Raw genomic sequence first — 24,754 nt, 5'->3', positions numbered from 1 at the left:
ACTTGTTCTCCTCATAGATCAGGTTGGTACGATCGATATGTATAACATAGCATTATATTTTACTCCTTTTTTATTTTTTAAACTTATTTTACTGAAAAGAGAGTAAAGAGACGTACAGTGTAAGCACAGACCATGGAAGCCTATGACAAAATACCATTCAGCACAATGTATACAGAGTGAGGACAGCTGCATAACACAGTCAGTGACTACAGACACAATACAACCTAAACCGGGAACCTTAAAGGGGTACCCTGCCCACAGACATCTTATCCACTATACTTTGGGTGGTCCATGTGGTCTGATGAGCACAGTTAAACAGATTTGTAAATTACTTTTATTTAAAAATCTTTATCCTTCCAGTCTTTATCCTTCTGCTGCTGTATGTTCTTTTTGTTGTGTAGTTCTTTCCAGTCTGACCCCGGTGCTCTCTGCTGTCACCTCTGTCCGTGTCAGGAACTTTCCTGAACAGGAGCAAATCATCATAGCAAACCTCTCTTTCTCCGGACAGTTCCTGACATGGACAGAAGTGGCAGCAGAGAGCACTGTGATCAGACTCAAAAGAACTACACAACTTCCTGTGAAGAATACAACAGCGGCTACGTACTGGAAGGATTAAGAATTCTAAATAGAAGTAATTTACAATTCTGAATAACTTTATAGCACCAGTTGATAAAAAAAAATGGTGAATTATACTCAATGATAATTCCACTTCTGGAAGTCTCCACGACAGCTCCCATGAGATTATCTCCTCATCCTGATTGGGACAGGAAAAAACACTGAGAGGTTAAATTCCCCACCCCTTCCTCTCCACACCAGTGTATTTATAAAGAACTTCAATAGAAGAAAATAAAGTAGGCGGCAACTCACCAAACGTAGCTTTAGGCTTCTTTTATTGTAGCAGGTGAACAAACAAGTGCAAACTCACATGCAGAGAGCAACGTCCGTTTCACATAATACTGTGCTTCTTCTGCTACAACCTGATACAATAAAAGAAGCCTAAAGCTACGTTTGGTGAGTTGCCGCCTACTTTCTTTTCTTCTATTGAAGTATACTATGGTTGTGTTGACTTTGGTACGCTGAGCACCACCACAGGCTACCATAAGTGACCTAGAACTCGGCACAGGACTTTTGCAACACTCCACAGCAATTACAGTAGTGCCAGTTGGAACTTTCTTTGTACATATTTATAAAGAACGCAGAAGGAAAAGGAAAAAAAGTACAATAAAACACCACAATAAAAAAACAAAGGGTGGGATGTATGGGAGTTGTCGTGGAGACTTCCAGAAAAGGAATTATTGGTGAGTATAATTCACCATTTCCCCCCACATCTCCACAACAGCACCCATGAGAAATACCAAAGAATTTATTAGTGAGGGACTATAGCACTGAGAACTTTATGTCCAAAGGCCATATCCTCAGAAGACAAAATGTGAACTCTATAATGTCTGGAAAAAGTATTGAGTTTTTTCCAAGTGGCAGCTTTGCAAATCTGTTCTACAGAAGCTCCTGCTCTCTCTGCCCATGATGAGGAAATTGCTCTAGTAAAATGGTCCTTCAATTGTATAGGAGAGGCTTTACCTCGGGCCACATAAGCCTCTGAAATTGAGGTCTTAATCCATCTGGCTATAGAACTCCTAGAGGCTTTCTTGCCTCTATTAGGGCCAGCAAACTGAATAAACAGATTATCATCCTTCCTCCACTGACTAGTTCTTTCAATGTAAAGGAGAACAGCTCTTCTAAAATCCAAGAGACTATATGATTTTTCTAAGTCATTTTTTGGATTTGAACAGAAGGATGGAACCACAATATCCTGTGATCTATGAAAGGTAGAGACAACTTTAGGAAGGAAGTTATGATAAAGCTTAAAAATTATTTTGTCATCCAAAATTCTGATATAAGGCTCCCGGATAGAAAGAGCCTGAATTTCACCTACTCTCCTAGCTGTAGTGATGGCAATTAAAAATATAGTTTTCAGAGTCAAACATTTTTCAGAAATAGAATCCAGAGGCTCAAAGGGATCCAGAGGAAGAGCCCCTAGAACTGTATTTAAATTCCACTGAGGACAGATATTTAAAGTCTTAGGTCTGAGTCTGCTGGACGCTTTAATAAATCTTGAAATCCACATGTTATCAGCCAATTTTACATGATAGAGAGCACTGAGAGCAGAAACCTGTACTTTGAGAGAACTAGGGGAAAGACCTAAATCAAATCCCTGCTGAAGGAAGTCTAGAATTTTTGGAATCACCGGAGTGTTGATAGAAAAAGAATCCCCACACCAAGAAATAAACTTCTTCCAAGTTTTAGCATAGATTCTAGAGGTAGTATCTTTATGGCTAGATAGAAGTGTATTTACTACCTTTTCAGGGAAACCTTCCTTCAGCAGAATGGACTTTTCAATTTCCATGCTGTCAAGCTGAGGTTTTTCATATGACGATGAAAGGGCAGATGGGATCCTCTATACTTAGAGTTTTTAGTCAAGAAAACCAGCTTTTCTTTGGCCAGTATGGGGCTACTAGGCTTAGAATGCAATGGCAGTTCATTCGTTTTTGAAGGACCCGAGATATCAGAGGTAGGGGAGGAAATGCATATCCCATACTGAATGTCCAATCCTGAGCCAAAGCATCTACTGCTAGAGGAGAGTCTTTTGGATTTAAGGAATAGAATAGATCCATCTTGTGATTTATCCTGGTTGCAAACAGATCTATTTGAGGAACCCCCCATCTCTCCATAATCATACTGAACGTCCACGGGGCTAGAGACCATTCCCCCTGGTCTAATATATGTCTGCTCAGGAAGTCCGCCTCTAAGTTCCAGATCCCTCTGAGATGGATTGCTGATATCGAAAGTACTTTGTTTTCTGCCCAATAAAATATTTGATGAGAAATTGATTGAAGAGCTGTATGTCTTGGACCCCCTGACATCTTATAAAGGCCACTGCAGTCATGTTGTCCGAGTAAATGAGGATATGGCGATTCTTGCAGTTTTCCTCCAGTTCTTGGAGTGTCATCCATATTGCCAGTAGCTCTCTGAAGTTGGAAGACTTCCTTGCTGTCTGAGGATCCCACTTTTCTTGGACTACTGGAATCTCTGAGTGAGCACCCATTCCCCTGCACTGGCATCTGTTGTTATGAGTAACTGGTTTGTCTGGAACCAACCTACTCCCTTCTCTAATTTTTTCTTAGATGGGTTTTTACTTGAGAGGGAATTATCACTCTTTTGTCTAAAGACTTCTGAGACTTGTCCCAAATGGCTAGAATCCACTTTTGTAGAGGCCTGGAGTGAAACTGAGCCCAAGCTAAAGATTGGATACATGATGTCATATGACCCAGAGTGGACATTGCCGTCCTGATTGTACAAAAGTGGAAGGATAGGAACCGGGACACTAATGCCTGCAGTAATACCCTCTTGGAATCCAGAAGAAAGGAGGTCTGAATCCTTGAATCCAAGAGGGTACCCAGGAATATCTTCCTCTGACTGGGAATAAGATCTGATTTGTCCACATTTAGAATCCAGCCCAACTTCTGGAGAACAAGAATAGTTCTTTGTAAATGAATGTCGTCTAGATAAGGAATAATTAGAATAGACTCTTTCCTGAGAAGGGCAAACACCTCTGCCAAGACCTTGATGAAAATTCAAGGCGCAGATGACAGGCCGAATGGGAGACAGACAAACTGAAAGTGGCGGACACTGGACCCCCACTGGATGGCAAATCTCAAAAATTTTTGGGAATTTGAATGGATGGGAATATGGTAATAAGCATCTCGAAGATCGATTGTTGCCATCACCGTCCCCTTCTTTATCAACTGAACTGCAGATTTTACAGATTCAATCTTGAATTTTTTGTAAACCACAAATTTTTTGGACTCTGACTAGTAACAACGTATCTCGGAGGGGGAGGTGATGACAACTTGATCCCCCCTCTGGCCTGGCGTCATTGTTTAGGGTTGGAAGAGGACTGACCGGGGTTAGTGAAGATATTTCTACCCCTATTCCTGTAAGACCACCATCCTGTTTTCCCTTTACCTCCTCTGAAAGATTGGTCTGACTGGGAAAAAATACGAAAAGGAGATTTCATAGGTTGGACCTTATTTAAGAATAGTCCTTTTTTCTTGTCTGCTGCTTTTTCCAATACAGAATCCAGCTCTGGACCAAATAAAAAAATGTCATGGAAAGGAAGGGAGCAGAGTTTACTTTTTGAAGTCATGTCTCCCGACCAAGATTTTAGCCACAGTACACGCCTAGTGGTATTGGACAAAACAGCAGTATGAGAAGCAAGTTTTACCGATTCTGCAGAGGCATCTGATAAAAAATTAGATGCCATTTTGAGCAGAGGCAAGGATTCCAAAATTTGGTCTTTATGGGTATCAGACTGGTGATATTCCAGTTGGTCTAACCAAACTCCTAAAGTTCTGGCCACACAGGTAGAGGCCTTAACAGTGAAGAAGCAGCTTCCCAGTTCTTTGTAAGCAAACTCTCTGCCTTTTTATCCATGGGATCCTTAAGTTGTGTAGCATCCTCGAAAGGCAGAGAGGTACGCTTTGCTACCTTAGCAACCGAGACGTCTACTAATGGTATCGTGTCCCAGGTAGTAGAGTCTGCGTCATCAAAGGGATATCACCTTTTTAGACCCCCTAGGAATAATAGCATTCTTTTCTGGCTTTGCCCATTCATCCTTAATAATTTTATGTAAATTCGCATGAACAGGGAACGTACAGGATTTCCTGTCTCCTAGGCCTCCAAAAAGCTCATCCTGGATAGACTTAGTCTCCTGAACTTCCTCTAAATTCAAGGTAGTACGAAAGGACTTAATTAAGGATTCGATATAGTCAGAATTCAAAGAAGAATCTTCCTCTTCATGAGGATTTTCCACATATTCTCCATTCTGGAGATACACTTTCTTCAGAATCTGAAAAGGATACCGTTTTGGTCTTTTTTTACAGCTGAGACATGAACCATAGTAGATGCCACAGGGGTAACAGGTGTAAAAGAAGCCAATGCAGAGTGAATCTCTGAATGAATCATGGAGTTAATTTCTTGCATGAGTGGGAGAATCATCTTTAACCGCTGATGCCATGCATGCTTTACACAGAAGTTTAGAAGCAGATTAAGGAAACTCTTTGTAGCACATTACACATTTTTTGGGGTTTAGATTTTTTTGAACCTGCAGAATCCTTGTCTCCCTGCAATTAGAAGGAAGAGAAGGATAAAACACCATGCAAACGAAGATAGGCCAGGGAGAACCCATAGGCCCTCAGTACTCACTGATCCTTGGACCGCTGGAGGATCTGGAATCTTTGCAGGCGAGCTCATGATGCAGCCTTGTAATAAAAAATGCTGGAATCAGGTAGAGCAGCTTCCATCTGGGAGAGGGGCTTCTTATAGGAAAAAAGCCGGTCTCCAGATTCAAATTCCGCGACCTATGGCGGCTGGAAGTGACGTCAGACGCCATCGTTCCGGCTGGAAGGAGATTCTGCAGACTGCTCATCGGGACTTTTAAACAAGGAAGCGCTCGCGTGAGGCAAAGCCCTGGACACACTAAGAGCAGAGACCGCTGCAAGAACGCCGCCAGCACCTGCAGTGCTCCCGCAGAGTTTTCTCTGCTCCATACTCCTGGAGTGGACCCACAGCACGGACCGGACCTATGGGAGAGAACAAGACAGGGGGTGTGCTGTGCCAGCACCCCGAGTCTGCAAGGCCCCGGTAAGGACCTTCCAATTTTTTTCATGCAGGAGAGAAGACCCCCCTGCACCTCTCAGCTCCTTCCCTGACAGGGACAGGAAAAAACACTGGTGTGGAGAGGAAGGGGTGGGGAATTTAACCTCTCAGTGTTTTTCCTGTCCCAATCAGGAGGAGGAGATAATCTCATGGGTGCTGTCGTGGAGACGTGGGGGGAAAAGTGCACTGCATAAAAATGGAAGCCCACAAAATGATGTATTTTTTTTTTTTTTTTGGTGGTAAAATTATCTATCTACTTTCCACCACTACCTACCTACACCGTCTACCTACCAATGCTATCTACCTACCGCCATTATCTGCCTTTATACTGGCATTATCTACACTATTTAGGGCACTGAGGGTAGGAAAGAATTGGGAAATGTGCTGGAAACGTGCGGCGCCTAACGTGTTTCTCTGGCAGATTCTGTGGGGATGAAAAGGAAAGAGAAGACGCCCCCTGTGATTCACCACATGTAACTGCACTGTAATCACTTATATGGTCTGCAGCGCCTGTATAGAGCTGGGAGCACTGTATGGGGGGATATTGGTCTGTGTACAGGGGTTTTATTCAGTATCAGTATGGCAGTATTATCCCGTCATTATATGGTGGTAAATGGTGGTGGTCATGATGTGGTGCAATTATTTATCCCTTTTATTCCTTTATCACCACAAAATCCTGATGTCCCGATCAGCTGAGAGGACGGTGGGAGGGCCCTTACCTGCCTCCTCGCCATCTGATCAGTGTTCTATTACTCCAAGACTGAAGCAGGAGAGCACTGATAACAATGATCAATGTTATGGCATAGCACTGATCAGTATATACAATCAGAACATTGCAGGTAATAGTCCCCTATGGGGGCTAAAAAAAAAGTGTCAAATAAAAAGAAAAAGTTAATAAATGTGAATAAGCCCCTCCCCTAATAAAAGTAAATAAGCCCCTCCCCTAATAAATAAATGTAATAAAAAAAAATATACAAAACAAAACGTGGTACCGCCACGTGCATAAATGTCCGAACTATTTAAATATAAGGTTGGCCAAACCGCACGGTCGATGGTGTACACGTAAAAAAATACCAAAGTTCAAAATTGTGCATTTTTGGTCACTTCATATACTATAAAAATATTAATGAAATGCAACAAAAAAAGTCCCATCAAAACAGAAATGGTACCGATAAAAACTACAGACCACGGCGCAAAAAATTACCCTCATACAGACGCGTATACGTAAAAATATAAAGTTATGGAGCTCAGAAGAGGAGAATTTTAAACATATTAATGTTGGTGCATGAATTTTTTAAAGTAGTAAAATAAAATAAAACCTATTTAACTTGTGTATCCTTGTAACCGTCTGGACCTACAGAATAAAGATAAGGTGTTAATTTTACCGAAAAATGCACTGCGTAAAAACGGAAGCCCTAGAAAGAGGCAAATTGGCGTGTTTTTTTTATTTTTTATTTCCCCCCCCCCCCACAAAATTTTTTTTTGTTTCGCCGCAGATTATGTTATAAAATAATTGATGTCATTACAAAGTACGATTGGTGACGCAAAAAACAACAAGCCTCATATGGGTCTGTAGGTGCAAAATTGAACGCATTATGATTTTTAGAAGGTCAGAAGGAAAAAAGCAAAAGTGCAAAAAACAAAAACTTCCTGTGGAGCATACAGCAGCTGATAAGTACTGGGATGATTAAGATTTTATAAAAGAAGTCATTTACAAATCTGTATAATTTTATGGCACCAGATGATTTAAAAAAAAAAAAAATTTCCACTGGAGTACCCCTTTAACCCCTTAAGGACCGAGCCCTTTTTCACCTTAAGGACCAGAGCATTTTTTGAACATCTGACCACTGTCACTTTAAACATTAATAACTCTGGAATGCTTTTAGTTATCATTCTGATTCCGAGATTGTTTTTTCGTGACATATTCTACTTTAACATAGTGGTAAAATTTTGTGGTATCTTGCATCCTTTCTTGGTGAAAAATCCCCAAATTTGATGAAAAAAAATGAAAATTTAGCATTTTTCTAACTTTGAAGCTCTCTGCTTGTAAGGAAAATGGATATTCAAAATAATTTTTTTTTTGGTTCACATATACAATATGTCTACTTTATATTTGCATCATAACATTTATGAGTTTTTACTTTTGGAAGACCCCAGAGGGCTTCAAAGTTCAGCAGCAATTTTGAAATTTTTCACAAAATTTTCAAACTCGCAATTTTTCATGGACCAGTTCAGGTTTGAAGTGGATTTGAAGGGTCTTCATATTAGAAATACCCCATAAATGACCCCATTATAAAAACTGCACCCCCCAAAGTATTCAAAATGACATTCAGTAAGTGTATTAACCCTTTAGGTGTTTCACAGGAATAGCAGCAAAGTGAAGGAGAAAATTCACAATCTTCATTTTTTACACTCGCATGTTCTTGTAGACCCAATTTTTGAATTTTTGCAAGGGGTAAAAAGGAGAAAATTTTTACTTGTATTTGAAACCCAATTTCTCTCGAGTAAGCACATACCTCATATGTCTATGTAAAGTGTTCGGCGGGTGCAGTAGAGGGCTCAGAAGGGAAGGAGCGACAAATGGTTTTTGGGGGGCATGTCACCTTTAGGAAGCCCCTATGGTGCCAGGACAGCAAAAAAAAAAAAAACATGGCATACCATTTTGGAAACTAGACCCCTCAGGGAACGTAACAAGGGGTAAAGTGAACCTTAATACCCTACAGGTGTTTCACGACTTTTGCATATGTAAAATAAATTAAAAAAAATTTACCTAAAATGCTTGGTTTCCCAAAAATTTTACATTTTTAAAAAGGGTAATAGCAGAAAATACCCCCCAAAATTTGAAACCCAATTTCTCCCGATTCAGAAAACACCCCATATGGGTGTGAAAAGTGCTCTGCTGGCGCACTACAGGTCTCAGAAGAGAAGGAGTCACATTTGGCTTTTTGAAAGCAAATTTTGCTCTGGGGGCATGCCGCATTTAGGAAGCCCCTATGGTGCCAGAACCGCAAAAAAAAAAACACATGGCATACCATTTTGGAAACTGGACCCCTCGGGGAACGTAACAAGTGGTTAAGTGAACCTTTATACCCCACAAGTGTTTCATGACTTTTGTATATGTAAAAAAAAAAATTTTTTTCTACCTAAAATGCTTGTTTTCCCAAAAATTTTACATTTTTAAAAAGGGTAATAGCAGAAAATACCCCCCAAAATTTGAAGCCCAATTTCTCCCGAGTACGGCGATACCCCATATGTGTCCCTAAACTGTTGCCTTGAAATACGAAAGGGCTCCAAAGTGAGAGCGCCATGCGCATTTGAGGCCTAAATTAGGGACTTGAATAGGGGTGGACATAGGGGTATTCTATACCAGTGATTCCCAAACAGGGGGCCTCCAGCTGTTGTAAAACTCCCAGCATGCCTAGACAGTCAGTGGCTATCTGGCAATACTGGGAGTAGTTGTTTTGCAACAGCTGGAGGCTCCGTTCTGGAAACAGTGGCGTACCAGACGTTTTTCATTTTTATTGGGGAGGGGGGCTGTGTAGGGGTATGTGTATATGTAGTGTTTTTTACTTTTTATTTTGTGTTAGTGTAGTGTTTTTAGGGTACAGTCACACGGGCGGGGGGTTCACATTAGTTTCTCGCTGGCAGCTTGAGCTGCAGCAGAAAATTTGCCGCAGCTCAAACTTGCAGCCGGATACTTACTGTAATCCTCCGCCCATGTGAGTGTACCCTGTACGTTCACATTGGGGGGGGGGGAAACATCCAGCTGTTGCAAAACTCCCAGCATGTACGGTCTATCAGTGCATGCTGGGAGTTGTAGTTTTGCAACCGCTGGAGGCTCTGTTTTGGAAACAGTGGCATACCAGACGTTTTTCATTTTTATTGGGGAGGGGAGGGGGGCTGTGTAGGGGTATGTGTATATGTAGTGTTTTTTACTTTTTATTTTATTTTGTGTTAGTGTAGTGTAGTGTTTTTAGGGTACAGTCACACGGGCGGGGGTTCACAGTAGTTTCTCGCTGGCAGTTTGAGCAGCGGCAGAAAATTTGCCACAGATCAAACTTGCAGCCGGATACTTACTGTAATCCTCCACCCATGTGAGTGTACCCTGTACGTTCACATGGGGGGGGGGGGGGGGGGAAATACCTCCAGCTGTTGCAAAACTACAACTCCCAGCATGTACGGTCTATCAGTGCATGCTGGGAGTTGTAGTTTTGCAACAGCTGGAGACACACAGGTTGTGAAACACCGAGTTTGGTAACAAACTCAGTGTTTTGCAACCAGTGTGCCTTCAGCTGTTGCAAAAGCTACAACCCCCAGCATGTACGGACAGCGGAAGGGCATGCTGGGTCTTGTAGTTATGCAACAGCCGGAGGCATACTACATTGGCTGGGGATGCTGGGGATTGTAGTTATGCAACAGCTGGAGACACACTGGTTTGCTACTTAACTCAGTGTGCCTTCAGCTGTTGCAAAACTACAACTCTCAGCAGTCACCGACAACCAACGGGCATGCTGGGAGTTGTAGTTATGCAACCACCAGATGCAACACTACAACTCCCAGCATGCACTTTAGCTGATTGTGCAAGCTGGGAGTTGTAGTTATACAACAGCTGACGGTACACTTTTCCATAGAAAGAATGTGCCTCCAGCTGTTGCAAAACTACAAATCCCAGCATGCCCATAAGGGCATGCTGGGAGTTGTGGTGGTCTGCCTCCTGCTGTTGCATAACTACAGCTCCCAGCATGCCCTTTTTGCATGCTGGGAGCTGTTGCTAAGCAACAGCAGGAGGCTGTCACTCACCTCCTGCTGCTGCCGGCACACAGGTCAGTCCCTCGTCGTCACCGCCGCCGCCGCTCCTGGGGCCCCGTTCCCAACATTGACAACGGGGATCGGGGTCCCCAGCACCCGGGGTGCACATCCCACACCCGCTCACGTTCTACGGAAGAGGGGCGGAGCGGGTGCGGGAGTGACACCCGCAGCAGGCGCCCTGATTGGTCGGCCGGTAATCCGGCCGACGAATCAGGGCGATCGTGAGGTGGCACCAGTGCCACCTCACCCCTGCAGGCTCTGGCTGTTTGGGGCCGTCTCTGACGGCCCCGATCAGCCAGTAATTCTGGGTCATCGGGTCACTGGAGACCCGATTAATTCGGAATCCGCCACAGATCGCTGGACTGAATTGTCCAGCGATCTGCGGCAATCGCCGACATGGGGGGACATAATGACCCCCCTGGGCGATATGCCGCAATGCCTGCTGAACGATTTCAGCAGGCATCCGGCCCCGGCTCCCCTCCGGCTAGTGGTGGGGGCCGGAAATGCTCAGGGCGTATCCATACACCCTCGGTCCTTAAGGACTTGGAAACGGGGGCGTATGGATACGCCCTATGTCCTTAAGGGGTTAAGGTGAAAATGGTCTTAACTCCTTAAGGACTCAGTGTTTTTCCGTTCTTGCACTTTAGTTTTTTCTCTCCTCACCTTTTAAAAATCATAACCCTTTCAATTTTGCACCTACAGACCCATATGAAGCTTGTTTTTTTGCGCCACCAATTGTACTTTGTAATTACATCAATCATTTTACCCAAAAATCTATAGTGAAACCAAGAAAAAAAAATATTTGTGGGACAAAATTTAAAAAAAAAAACGCGATTTTGTAAATTTTGGGGCCTTCCGTTTCTACGCAGTGCATATTTCGGTAAAAATTACACCTTTTGTTTATTCTGTAGGTCCATACGATTAAAATGATCCCCTACTTATATAGGTTTGATTTTGTCAGTGACATTAGTCATTTTACCAAAAAATCCACGGCGAAACGGAAAAAAAAAATCATTGTGCGATAAAATCGAAGAAAAAACGCCATTTTGTAACTTTTGGGGGCTTCCGTTTCTACGCAGTGCATATTTCGGTAAAAATGACACCTTATCATTATTCTGTAGGTCCATACGGTTATAATGATCCCCTACTTATATAGGTTTGATTTTGTCGTACTTCTGGAAAAAATCATAACTACATGCAGGAAAATTTATACGTTTAAAAATGTCATCTTCTGACCCCTATAACTTTTTTATTTTTCCCCGTACAGGGCGGTATGAGGACTCATTTTTTGCGCCGTGATCTGAAGTTTTTATCGGTATGATTTTTGTTTTGATCGGACTTTTTGATCACCTTTTATTCATTTTTTAATGGTATAAAAAGTGACCAAATATGCGCTTTTTTGACTTTGGAATTTTTTTGCACGTACGCCATTGACCGAGCGGTTTAATTAATGATATATTTTTATAGTTCGGACATTTACGCACACGGTGATACCACATATGTTTATATTTATTTATTTTTACACGGTTTTATTTTTTTTATGGGAAAAGGGGGGTGATTCAAACTTTTATTAGGGAAGGGGTTAAATGACCTTTATTAACACTTTTTTTTACTTTTTTTTTGCAGTGTTATAGGTCCCATAGGGACTTATAACACTGCACACACTGATCTCTTATACTGATCATTATTATCCCATAGGGACCTATAACACTGCACACACTGATCTCTTATACTGATCATTATTATCCCATAGGGACCTATAACACTGCACACACTGATCTCTTATACTGATCATTATTATCCCATAGGGACCTATAACACTGCACACACTGATCTCTTATACTGATCATTGTTATCCCATAGGCACCTATAACACTGCACACACTGATCTCTTGCACAGATCACTGGCGTGTATTAACACGCCTGTGATCAGAGTTATCGGCGCTTGACTGCTCCTGCCTGGATCTCAGGCACGGAGCAGTCATTCGCCGATCGGACACCGAGGAGGCAGATAAGGTCCCTCCCGGTGTCCTGTAAGCTGTTCTGGACGCCGCAATTTCACCGCGGCAGTCCCGAACAGCCCGACTGAGCCGGGTCACTTTCACTTTAGAAGCGGCGGTCAAAGCTTCTAAAGTGTTAATACCGCACATTGCCGCGATCGGCGATGTGTGGTATTAGCCGCGGGTCCCGGCCGTTGATGAGTGCCGGGACCGACGCGATATGATGCGGGATTGCGGCGCGATCCCGCTTCATATCGCGGGAGCCGGCGCAGGACGTAAATATACGTCCTGCGTCGTTAAGGGGTTAAAATTGTCATCTTCAGACCCCTATAACTTTTTTATTTTTCTGTGTACGGGGCGCTATGAGGGTAATTTTTTGTGCCCTGATCTGAAGTTTTTATCGGTACTAATATTGTTTTGATCTCATTTTTTGGTCGCTTTTTATAATTTTTTTTAGGGTATAAAAAGTGACCAAAAATACGCTATTTTGGACTTTGGAATTTTTTTTTACGTCTTCGCCATTGACCGTGCGGTATAATTAACGATATATTTTCATAGTTCGGACATTTACACACGCGGCAATACCACATGTTTGTATTTATTTTTCTTTGCATTTTTGTTTGCAAATGGGAAAAGGGGTGTGAACAGTGTTATCATTGCTCCACTGCTCCTGTCTGTTTCTCAGGCATGGAGCAATAGAGCAACGATCGGACGCCGAGGAGGCAGGTGGGGACCCTCCGCATCCTCACAGCTGATCAGGACACCACGGTTTCATCACGGTGTCTCCGGTCAGCCTGACTGAGCTGCCAGGAAGCATTTTTAAAAATTTTAGATGCGGCAATCAACTTTAATCGCCGCATCTAAAGGGTTAATACCAGGCATCACCGCAATCAGTGATGTCCGGTATTAGCCACCAGTCCCGGTCGTTGCTAGGTGCTGGGCCCAACACGCATGACCCCGCTTTATAACACAGGAGCGGGCGGATCCTGCATCCTTAAAAGGTTAAGGTGATAGTGGTCTGAGTACAGGTGTTTTATTCAGTATCAGTACGGTAGTATTATCCCGTCTCTATATGTAGTAATGGTAGTGGTCATGGTGCGGTGTAATTGTGGAGGCATTGGAGGTGAGGGGGGCATGGGAGGTGAGGGAGGGATGGGGGGCATGAAAGGCGAGGCGACAATCTGATAGAAGGCCTCCTCAAGGGGTCCCAAAATGGTGGTCTCTCTCTCTCTCTGAACCTAGTGTAAATTAGGATAATGAAAGACAAAAGCTCCTCGAGATCTCTGACCACAATCTCCTCTTGTATAATATCGGAGAGTCCACGAGAGAACGTGTCCACCAGCGCTTCCTTATCCCAGCACACTTCTGCTGCTAGAATACAGAACTCTATTGAATTCTTGGCCACAGTTCTCGTCCCCTGTTACATGGACATGAGCTGCTCTGCCGCAGAGGGAGAATGGACAGGGAGATTAAAGGGGTACTCCACTGCCCCAGCGGTCAGAACATTTAGTTCCAAGCGCTGGGTGTGGGCTGCGGGGGTCATGATGTCACACCGTGCCCCCTCAGTGCAAGTCTATGGGAGCGGGTGTGATGGCCTCGTACACATAGGGATATTTCTTCTCCATATTCCAGCTGTAGTATCACATTAGTTTGCATTTTGGCTGAATAGAAGAATATACAGCAAGAGACAGGACAAAGAGATTAAAGAATTCTACACAATTACTACAGTCTCTATATTAAGTTGTTACTACTCACATGGGTGGTTACTTGTAGGAATGTCCTCCTTATACTGCTCATCACCGCTCACATCTGTCTCTTCTTCCTTCATATCAGTAGCATTAATATTATCCAGATCTTTTCCTGTCAGAATGTCCTCCTTATACTGCTCATCATCACTCACATCTGTCTTTTCTTCTTCCTTTATGTCTGTAGCATTAATATTGTTTAGCTCTTTCCCTGTAGGAATGTTGTCCTTATACTGCTCTTCACCGCTCACATCTGTCTTTTCCTCTTCCTTTATGTCTGTAGCATTAATATAGATCAGATCTTTCTCTGTGGGAATGTCCTCCTTACACTGCTCATCACCACTCACATCTGTCTCTTCTTCTTCCTTTATGTCTGTAGCATTAATATTGATCAGATTTTTCCCTGCAGGAATGTCCTCCTTATACTGCTCATTACCGCTCACATCAGTCTCTTCTTCTTCCTTTATGTCTGTAGCATTAATATAGATCAGATCTTTCCCTGTAGTAATGTCCTCCATATTCTGTTCATCAAGAGGACGGGGACACCTCTCTGGTGCTGTTCTCTTACTGGATCTGACTGTAGGGAACACATACAGAGACTGAATTCATTCTTTATATACAAATAATGAGAGGACGTGTGTATATAGTCATGTCTATTACCTGGTGATGTGAGGGGCTGCTGATCCTCCATAATCACCTGATCCTTGTACTGATCCTTGTGTCCTTCTACATACTCCCACTCCTCCATGGAGAAATAGACCGCCACGTCCTGACACCTTATAGGAACCTGTATTGTGAATAAACATTTAATTCTATACAATTCCAGGATGTTATATGGAGACATTTGAGGGGATATTCCTGCACATGATTTATCTTCTTGCTCTCGGATGATGAGGTGAATACTTGTCGGGGCAGATCCTCTAAATTATAGTCACATGTCCCGAACTGACCACAAGTCTGATGATCCAGCTGTCAGTTCAGGTCATTATACCCAAAGCGCCCGTCCCATGGAGTGTAAGGAGTTAAGTGATATTTCATATTATCACTGCTCCCCTCCCCCGGGACTATATAGATGGCTGCTTACTGTCTGGCCCCTAAGGATAGAATTGTCAGTGCTGTGCGCCACTTAACCCTAGCTAGACTGGTTGCTCTTATCCCAGCGAGTAGAAGGGACAATAAGCAGCTATCTGTATAGTGTGTGGCCCCAGAAAAGTTAAGTGGCAATGCGTCACCACCATTTAACTCCTTCATGGCTGACTGGGCAGGAGGTATATAATGTATAGCCATGGGCCCAGCTCCGGAGCAGGAGACACATCAAATCTGACATACCTTCTGCTCTTGTGCAGGAAACCCCTTTCAGAGCAGGGACTCCTGTCATTAAAGTGATAAGATTTGGAGGGGAGGGAGGCCGCTGCCAGTCTATAAAGCACAGTCAGGGGTTCAGCACGATTCATAGTCCCTAGGACCTACCTGCTATCAGCATCTGGGACTCATTGCTAATGCCGGACATCACCAATGCCAAAAATCTATTTCCGGTAGCCCAGTGTAGCTGATAAGGACACCCACAGTGAAATAGCGGGGTCCCGGTCAGCTGAGAGAGCGTGTGGAGGTCCCTAACCTCACTCCACGCTGTCTGAACGACGCTCCAATCCTGCAGGCAGCCTCAGCATCACAGCATTGATCAGTGTATGTAATCTATAGATTCCATGTAATAGTCTACTACAGGGACTAAAAAACTGGGAATAAAGGTAAAAAGAACATTAACTTAATGTGAATAAGCCCCTCCCCTAATATACTATTAATCTTCCCCGTTTACCAATTATTTTTAAATAAAATAATGTAAACAAAAATTAATCTAAACTTATGTGTAACCGCACGGTCAATGGCGTAAACGTAAAAAAATACAACTTCATGGTCCAAAAGAAAAGTCTTAAAAAGCGATCAAAAAGTCTCATCAAAACTAAAGTGTTTCCGTTAAAAATTACAGATCACAGCGCAAAAAATGACTTTCATACATCCCCGTATACGGAATAATAAGAGAGTTATAGGGGACAAGGTAGGACAATCTGATACATACTAATTTTTGTACAATAAGTTAGAATTTTTTATATTTTAAAAGTATTAAAATAAAACCTATATAAATCATTTATCATTGTAATCGTTTGGACCTAAAGAATAAAGAGAATTATTACCGTAATGTGCACTGCGTCCAAACAGAAGACACAAAAAAATTTTTTAAATTGCTTTTTTTTTCTATTTCACCCCACAAATAAAAATTTTTGTCCCTTGTTGTAGATTTTGCAGTAAAATGAGTGATGTCATTACAAAGTACAAATCAGGGGTGAAACAACAACAAGAACAAGAAGCCTCATATGGGTTTGTAAAGAGGAAATTGCAATCATTATGGCTATAAGAAGGCGAGGAGGAAAACATTAAAAAGATAAATCACTGTGTCCTTAAGGGGTTAAAACTCAAAACTACCGGGTTCTGAAGGGGTTAATAGTACAAAAAAATCATCTAACAGCAACATGTGACCACACATACCTCCACCTGCAGAGCTGTACAGGAGCCGTGTGCTTACAGGACCTGCGATGATGTCACAGTCATGTGATCAATCGGGACTCTGCTGTCACATGACCATTCTCACAGGTCCTTAAATCATCATCCCGTCTATCCTGCACGGCTGACCTCCGCCCACTCCTGTCACATGATCCTCCCCTCAGGTCCTTCAGCCACACTCACATCTTTACTGCTAAACTTTGCCCCCAAATGTACTGGTCACATGATTGTGACATCATCAAAGGTCCTACACCTCCAGCATGTAGCAGATACAGAGCAGGTCCTGGTGGGGCAGTCACTGCTGTTGTGTTGTGTGTGGAGATCTCTCAGAGCAGCAGCCCCTGATCATGTGACTCCACCTCCTCCATGTGACTGATCACATGACGGTGACATCATCGCAGGTCCTGTAAGCACACGGCTCCTCTACAGATACAGGTATGTGTGTGCGGTCACCATCAGATCAGGATTATTGGGGATGTTTGTTATTAACCCATAAGGACACGATGTATATTTACATTCTGTGCCCCATATGGGACTTTGAGGTGAGCTCAGGAGCTATAAGCAGCCAGGACTCACCACTAATGACGCTCATCACCATTAACCCTTTAGATTCCATGATCAAAGTCGATTGCAGGATCTAAATTTAGTAAAATGCAGTTGTTGGGGGGCGGAGTCTAGATCAGCTGAGATGATGGCCGGAGGGCCCCTTACCATGCTCTGTGCTCAGATCGGTGCTCTAAGTATACAGACACCTCCACAGCCTGTATAAGCCGAGCACCGATAACACTGATCACTATGGCAGAGCGTTATTCAGGGTTTGTAATAGAAGCCCCTCCCCTAATAAGTTTATATCCCATTTTTGTAATAAAATAATATAGGTGGGCGTGGCTTAGACATGGCGCTGTGCGGTTGTTTTTCTAGGGAGCGCCATGCCGACCAGCGGTTGTTTCCCTGATTTCCTGCCTATACTGCCCCCCAGGGGATGTCTGGATGGTGAAGGTATCAGGTCACTTACCCGCCCATCCTGTCACCTGCTCAGTCTCTTTTCTCCGGGTATCAGCCACTTCTTCCATACAGGACTATGTAAGCATCAGGTTTTTTAAGTTTCTCCCGCGCCCCTATTATTACTTAAGACAGTGTTTCCAAACCAGCGTGCCTCCAGCTGTTGTAACACTACAACTCCCAGCATGCCCTGACAGCCAAATGCTGTAACAGCTGGAGGCACCCTGCTTGGGAAACACTGACTCCGGTGGTGGCCCAGACCCTGCGTGTGTAACGGTATATGATGCTCGGCCTCTGCTGCAGGTAATAGCAGGTTCTTCCGGGGGGACATATCACAATACACATAAAATCCTGATGTAATTGTGATGTTTATTGTGCCCCCTAGTGGACACATTTCAGTATTCTTCATTGGACAATGTCATATTGAATCCCTCTATTCTTCTCCCTGCTCTGATGAAGACGTTCTGAATACACCGCAGCCTCAGAGATTAGGAGAAATGGATTCACAACGTCTTCAGCAGAGCAGGGAGAGCGACCTCAGAAGACCTGGAGGACCAGAGCGCCAGCACTGGACGGGAGAGGGGAGTGCGCTCTAGTCTCTTATTTTACAGCCCTCGGACAATGGATTTTGTTTTATAGAGAAATCTGAAAACTCCTATAATGTCTCCTCAGATGTTTCCCCAGATTATCTCCAGGAAATGGATTTTATTTCTCCATAGAATCTGGTGCGGTTTATCATCGTCTCCTCTTCTTCCCTTCAGGTTTCTCCAATCCAGGATCCTCTGCTGATATCTTCTATATAAGAGAATTCTCCTGGATGACCCATCAACCATGGAAAGAGACAGGAACAAGATGGCCGACAGGATCATAAACCTCACCCTACAGATACTCTTCCGGCTTACTGGAGAGGTGAGGGATTCTGGGAGTGATGTCACATGACCTCATTCTTATCTATGTAATAACAGATGGATATGACTGGAGAGGTGAGGGATTCTGGGAGTGATGTCACATGACCTCATTCTTATCTATGGAATAACAGATGGATATGACTGGAGAGGTGAGGGATTCTGGGAGTGATGTCACATGACCTCATTCTTATCTATGGAATAACAGATGGATATGACTGGAGAGGTGAGGGATTCTGGGAGTGATGTCACATGACCTCATTCTTATCTATGTAATAACAGATGGATATGACTGGAGAGGTGAGGGATTCTGGGAGTGATGTCACATGACCTCATTCTTATCTATGTAATAACAGATGGATATGACTGGAGAGGTGAGGGATTCTGGGAGTGATGTCACATGACCTCATTCTTATCTATGTAATAACAGATGGATATGACTGGAGAGGTGAGGGATTCTGGGAGTGATGTCACATGACCTCATTCTTATCTATGTAATAACAGATGGATATGACTGGAGAGGTGAGGGATTCTGGGAGTGATGTCACATGACCTCATTCTTATCTATATAATAACAGATAGATATGACTGGAGAGGTGAGGGATTCTGGGAATGTATGTAGTGATATTAATGTGTCTCTCCATACACAGGATTACACAGTAGTGAAGAAGTCCTCTAGTGGGCGCTGTCGGGCCCCTGAGTGTGAAGGATGGGCAAGAAACCTGAGCCCAATCCCGGGGCCCCCACCTCACTCCCTGATACATGAGGAAATGGATGAACAGAAGATCCTAGAACTCATCAATAAGATGGTGGAGCTGCTGACTGGAGAGGTGACCCTGCTGGGACATTATACAGTAATGGAGGGGTCTGGTGATGACTGGAGAGGGGACCCTGCTGGGACATTATACAGTAATGGAGGGGTCTGGTGATGACTGGAGAGGGGACACTGCTGGGAATGCTGGGACATTATACAGTAATGGAGGGTCTGGTGATGACTGGAGAGGTGACACTGCTGGGAATTCTGGGACATTATACAGTAATGGAGGGGTCTGGTGATGACTGGAGAGGTGGCACTGCTGGGACATTATACAGTAATGGAGGGGTCTGGTGATGACTGAAGAGGTGACACTGCTGGAACATTATACAGTAATGGAGGGGTCTGGTGATGACTGGAGAGGTGACACTGCTGGGACATTATACAGTAATGGAGGGTCTGGTGATGACTGGAGAGGTGGCACTGCTGGGAATTCTGGGACATTATAAAGTAATGGAGGGGTCTGGTGATGACTGGAGAGGTGGCACTGCTGGGACATTATACAGTAATGGAGGGGTCTGGTGATGACTGGAGAGGTGACACTGCTGGAACATTATACAGTAATGGAGGGGTCTGGTGATGACTGGAGAGGTGACACTGCTGGGACATTATACAATAATGGAGGGGTCTGGTGATGACTGGAGAGGTGACACTGCTGGGACATTATACAGTAACGGAGTGGTCTGGTGATGACTGGAGAGGTGACACTGCTGGGACATTATACAGTAATGGAGGGGTCTGGTGATGACTGGAGAGGTGACCCTGCTGGGACATTATACAATAATGGAGGGGTCTGGTGATGACTGGAGAGGTGACACTGCTGGGACATTATACAGTAACGGAGGGGTCTGGTGATGACTGGAGAGGTGACACTGCTGGGACATTATACAATAATGGAGGGGTCTGGTGATGACTGGAGAGGTGACACTGCTGGGAATGCTGGGACATTATACAGTAATGGAGGGGTCTGGTGATGACTGGAGAGGTGACACTGCTGGGACATTATACAGTAATGGAGGTGTCTGGTGATGACTGGAGAGGTGACACTGCTGGGACATTATACAGTAATGGAGGGGTCTGGTGATGACTGGAGAGGTGACACTGCTGGGAATGCTGGGACATTATACAGTAATGGAGGGGTCTGGTGATGACTGGAGAGGTGACACTGCTGGGAATGCTGGGACATTATACAGTAACATCACTGGAGGGGTCGGGGTGATGACTGGAGAGGTGACACTGCTGGGAATGCTGGGACATTATACAGTAACACCACCGGAGGGGTCGGGGTGATGACTGTATCATTATGTGTCAGGTTCCTATAAGGTGTCAGGACGTGGCGGTCTATTTCTCCATGGAGAAGTGGGAGTATGTAGAAGGACACAAGGATCAGTACAAGGATCAGGTCATGATGGAGGATCAGCAGCCCCTCACATCACCAGGTAATAGACATGACTATATACACACGTCCTCTCATTATTTGTATGTAAAGAATGAATTCAGTCTCTGTATGTGTTCCCTACAGTCAGATCCAGTAAGAGAACAGCACCAGAGAGGTGTCCCCGTCCTCTTCTTCCACAGGATGATCAGGTAGATGGAGATATTCCGTATGATCTGTAGAAGGGCTGTGAAGCTCTTGTGGTCAGTCCCCTCACCCTCCATGACTTCTCATCTATAACATCCCATGTGACTTCTCCTGCTGACTGATGACTTTTACTATATTTCTTCCACATCGTATGTATCAGGGTGAAGATCCAAACAATATTAATGCTCCAGAGACATATGTGAGCAGTGATGAGCAGTATAAGGAGGACATTCCTACAGGGAGAGATCTGATCTATATTAATGCTACAGACATAAAGGAAGAAGAAGAGACAGATGTGAGCTGTGATGAGCAGTATAAGGAGGACATTCCGACAGGAAAAGATCTGAACAATATTAATGCTACAGATAGGGAGGAAGAAGAAGAGACAGATGTGAGTGGTGATGAGCAGTATAAGGAGGACATTCCGACAGGAAAAGATTTGAACAATATTAATGCTACAGATAGGGAGGAAGAAGAAGAGACAGATGTGATTGGTGATGAGCAGTATAAGGAGGACATTCCTACAGAGAGAGAACTGATCTATATTAATGCTAAAGACATAAAGGAAGAAGAAGAGACAGATGTGAGCTGTGATGAGCAGTATAAGGAGGACATTCCGACAGGAAAAGATCTGAACAATATTAATGCTACAGATAGGGAGGAAGAAGAAGAGACAGATGTGAGCTGTGACGAGCAGTATAAGGAGGACATTCCTACAGGTAACCACTCAGGTGAGTATTAACAACTTAATATAGAGAAGAGTCACAGATTCTTCTGCTGTAATAATTGTGTAGAATTCTTTAATCTCTCTGTCCTTTCTCTTGCTGTATATTCTTCTATTCACCCAAAATACAAACCAATGTGATTCTACAGCTGGAATATGGACAAGAAATATCCCAATGTGTACAAGGCCATCACGACCGCTCCCACTGAGGGGGCATGGTGTGACATCATGACCCCTGCAGCCCACACCCAGCGTTTGGAACTAAATGTCCGTTCTCCCTCTGCGGCAGAGCAGCTCATGTCCATGTAACAGGGGACGAGAACTGTGGCCAAGAATTCAATAGAGTTGTGTATTCTAGCAGCAGAAGTGTGCTGGGATAAGGAAGCGCTGGTGGACACGTTCTCTCGTGGACTCTCCAATATTATACAAGATGAGATTGTGGTCAGAGATCTCGAGGAACTTTTGTCTTTCACCATCCTAATAGACACTAGGTTCCGAGAGAGAGATCACAATTTTGGAACCCTTTGAGGAGGCCATCTATCATGCCCTCCCTCACCTCCCGTGTCCCCCTCACCTGCCGTGTCTCCCTCACCTGCCGTGTCTCCCTCACCTGCCGTGTCTTCCTCACCCCCCCATGTCTCCCTCCCTCACCTCCCATGCCCCCTCACCTCCCATGCCCCCTCACCTCCCATGTGCCCCCTCACCTCCCATGTCTCACCTCACATGCCCCCTCACCTCCCATGCCCCCCTCACCTCCCATGCCCCCTCACCTCCCATGCCCCCTCACCTCCCATGTCTCCCTCACCTCCCACGTCGCCCTCACCTCCCACGCCTCCCATGCCCCCCTCACCTCCCATGCCCCCCTCACCTCTCATGCCCCCCTCACCTCTCATGCCCCCCTCACCTCTCATGCCCCCCTCACCTCTCATGCCCCCCTCACCTCCCATGCCCCCCTCACCTCTCATGCCCCCCTCACCTCCCATGTCTCCCTCACCTCCCATGTCTCCCTCACCTCCCATGTCTCCCTCACCTCCCATGTCTCCCTCACCTCCCATGTCTCCCTCACCTCCCATGTCTCCCTCACCTCCCATGTCTCCCTCACCTCCCATGCCTCCATCGCCTCTTATGCCTCTCTCGATTATATAGTGATGGGATAATACTACCGTACTGTTACTGAATAAAACCCCTGTACACAGACCACTATCAACTTAACCTCTTAAGGACACAGGGTGTGTCCGCTCCCGTGCTGTAACACAGGGTCACGCGGGTTGGGCCCGGCACCTAGCAGGGACCGGTGGCTAATACCGGACATCACTGATCGCGGTGATGCCCGGTATTAATCCTTTAGATGCGGCGATTAAAGTTTATTGCCGCATCTAATATTTAAAAAAATGCTTCCCGGCAGCTCAGTCAGGTTGATCAGGGACACTGTGGTGAAACCATGGTGTCCCGATCAGCTGTGAGGACGTGGAGGGTCCCCACCTGCCTCCTCAGCGTCTGATCGTCGCTCTATTGCTCCATGCCTTAGATCCAGACAGGAGCAGTGGAGCACCGATAACACTGATCAATGCTATGCTATGGCACAGAACAGTCTCTGCAATCAAAGCATTGTATGTAATAGTCTCCTATGGGGGCTATAAAAAATATAGTTAATACATTTGATTTAACCCCTTCCCTAATAAAACTTTGAATCACCCCCCTTTTCCCATAAAAGAAATAAATAAAGAAAAATAAATATAAACATGTGCGTAAATGTCCGAACTATAAAAATATATCGTCAATGGCGAATAAGTAAAAAAAAAAATTCCAAAGTCCAAAATAGCGTATTTTTGGTCACTTTTTATACCATAAAAAACTTTATAAAAAGCGATCAAAAAGTCAGATCAAAGCAAAAATAGTACCGATAAAAACTTCAGGTCACTACACTTATTCCCCGGTCCAACGCCATTACACGAGGATAGACTGGATCTTGGTCAACGCTGCAACAGTACCTCAGCTGGTCTTTTCCCGTCATGTCCACGTGTCGTGATCGGACCATGATGTGGTGCTGTCAGTTTTTAATTTTATGTCCCCTCTCACATTGCCATTTAGGTGGAGACTTAACGAGTCTTTACTGACTATGCCGAGAATAAAAACCCAACTGGAGGGTGATATAGCCTCCAACTTCTCTTTGAATAGTTCCCCACAATTGTCTCCACATTGGACATGGTTGGCTCACAAGGCCTACATCCGCGGACGCCTGATCTCTACGGCCTCGGGAATTAAGCGAGATAGGACTAGAGTCCAGGCGGCCTTGGAGGCCAAACTGTCTAGATTGGTTTTTGCCCATCAGCAGGATCCTACCCCCTTTCTTTATAAGTCTATTGCGGATACTAGATTGCAATTGGATGCCCTGCTCTCCACAAAAGTAGAGAAAGCCTTGAGGTGGACAGGCAACCTATTATAGGTTGGCGAATAAGCCTGACAGGCTGCTAGTGGCTATGCTCAAGAAAACTTCCTCGTTTAATCGGGTGCATAGCATTCAGTTGAAATCTGGCCTCCGCACTTCCCACCCTGACCGTATTTATGAGGCTTTTTCTTCCTTCTATACTCACCTCTACTTAGCCCCTCCTACTCCCTCTAATTATTCTGCTTCTTTAAATGCCTTTTTATCTCCATTGTCTCTTCCCTCTTTATCCGCTCTGGACCGGGAGGCCTTGAATGGTCCCATCACGGCGGAGGAGGTAGAACGGGCTATTGACCATCTCAAACTGGGCAAGTCTCCCAGCCCGGACGGATTTTATGCCTCTTACTTTAAAACCTTTTCCTCTGTTAATTCCTCATGTTGTCTCCAATTCTCTTTTGTCTGGCGCTAAACCTCCCCCTGTCTTACCTAAACCCTCTAAGGACCACTCTTTAC

General features: G+C 44.4%; 3 protein-coding genes across 4 annotated transcripts in view; 1 reads left to right on the top strand and 2 right to left on the bottom strand.

The window, feature by feature from the left end:
- The window catches only part of LOC130298254 (oocyte zinc finger protein XlCOF22-like), a 30,552-nt gene extending 15,474 nt beyond the window's left edge, over positions 1 to 15,078 (bottom strand). The window contains exons 1-2 of one of the 2 annotated variants that reach the window (XM_056551178.1): positions 14,930 to 15,078; positions 14,280 to 14,842 (exon numbers count right to left, since the gene is read on the bottom strand). In XM_056551178.1, coding sequence (XP_056407153.1) covers positions 14,280 to 14,842; positions 14,930 to 15,075 — 709 coding nt within the window. In that variant the 5' untranslated portion in view covers positions 15,076 to 15,078. Of the gene's footprint in view, positions 1 to 14,279; positions 14,847 to 14,929 lie in introns of both variants that reach the window. The other variant, XM_056551179.1, reaches the window with a different exon arrangement.
- Positions 1 to 24,754, bottom strand: part of LOC130298252 (zinc finger protein 850-like) — a 411,906-nt gene that overhangs the window by 218,336 nt on the left and 168,816 nt on the right. The window lies entirely within an intron of this gene.
- Positions 17,091 to 24,754, top strand: part of LOC130298277 (uncharacterized) — a 73,683-nt gene continuing 66,019 nt past the window's right edge. Inside the window, 6 exon segments of the mRNA XM_056551206.1 lie at positions 17,091 to 17,263; positions 18,592 to 18,739; positions 19,386 to 19,565; positions 20,862 to 20,988; positions 21,072 to 21,136; positions 21,292 to 21,862. Of these exon segments, the coding sequence (XP_056407181.1) occupies positions 18,662 to 18,739; positions 19,386 to 19,565; positions 20,862 to 20,988; positions 21,072 to 21,136; positions 21,292 to 21,862 (1,021 nt within the window). The 5' untranslated portion in view covers positions 17,091 to 17,263; positions 18,592 to 18,661.

The sequence above is a fragment of the Hyla sarda genome, assembly GCF_029499605.1.
Source record: "Hyla sarda isolate aHylSar1 chromosome 1 unlocalized genomic scaffold, aHylSar1.hap1 SUPER_1_unloc_7, whole genome shotgun sequence".
NCBI lineage: Eukaryota > Metazoa > Chordata > Amphibia > Anura > Hylidae > Hyla > Hyla sarda.
Note: the sequence above shows the minus strand (reverse complement) of the source record. Positions and strands in the feature narration are given on the sequence as shown.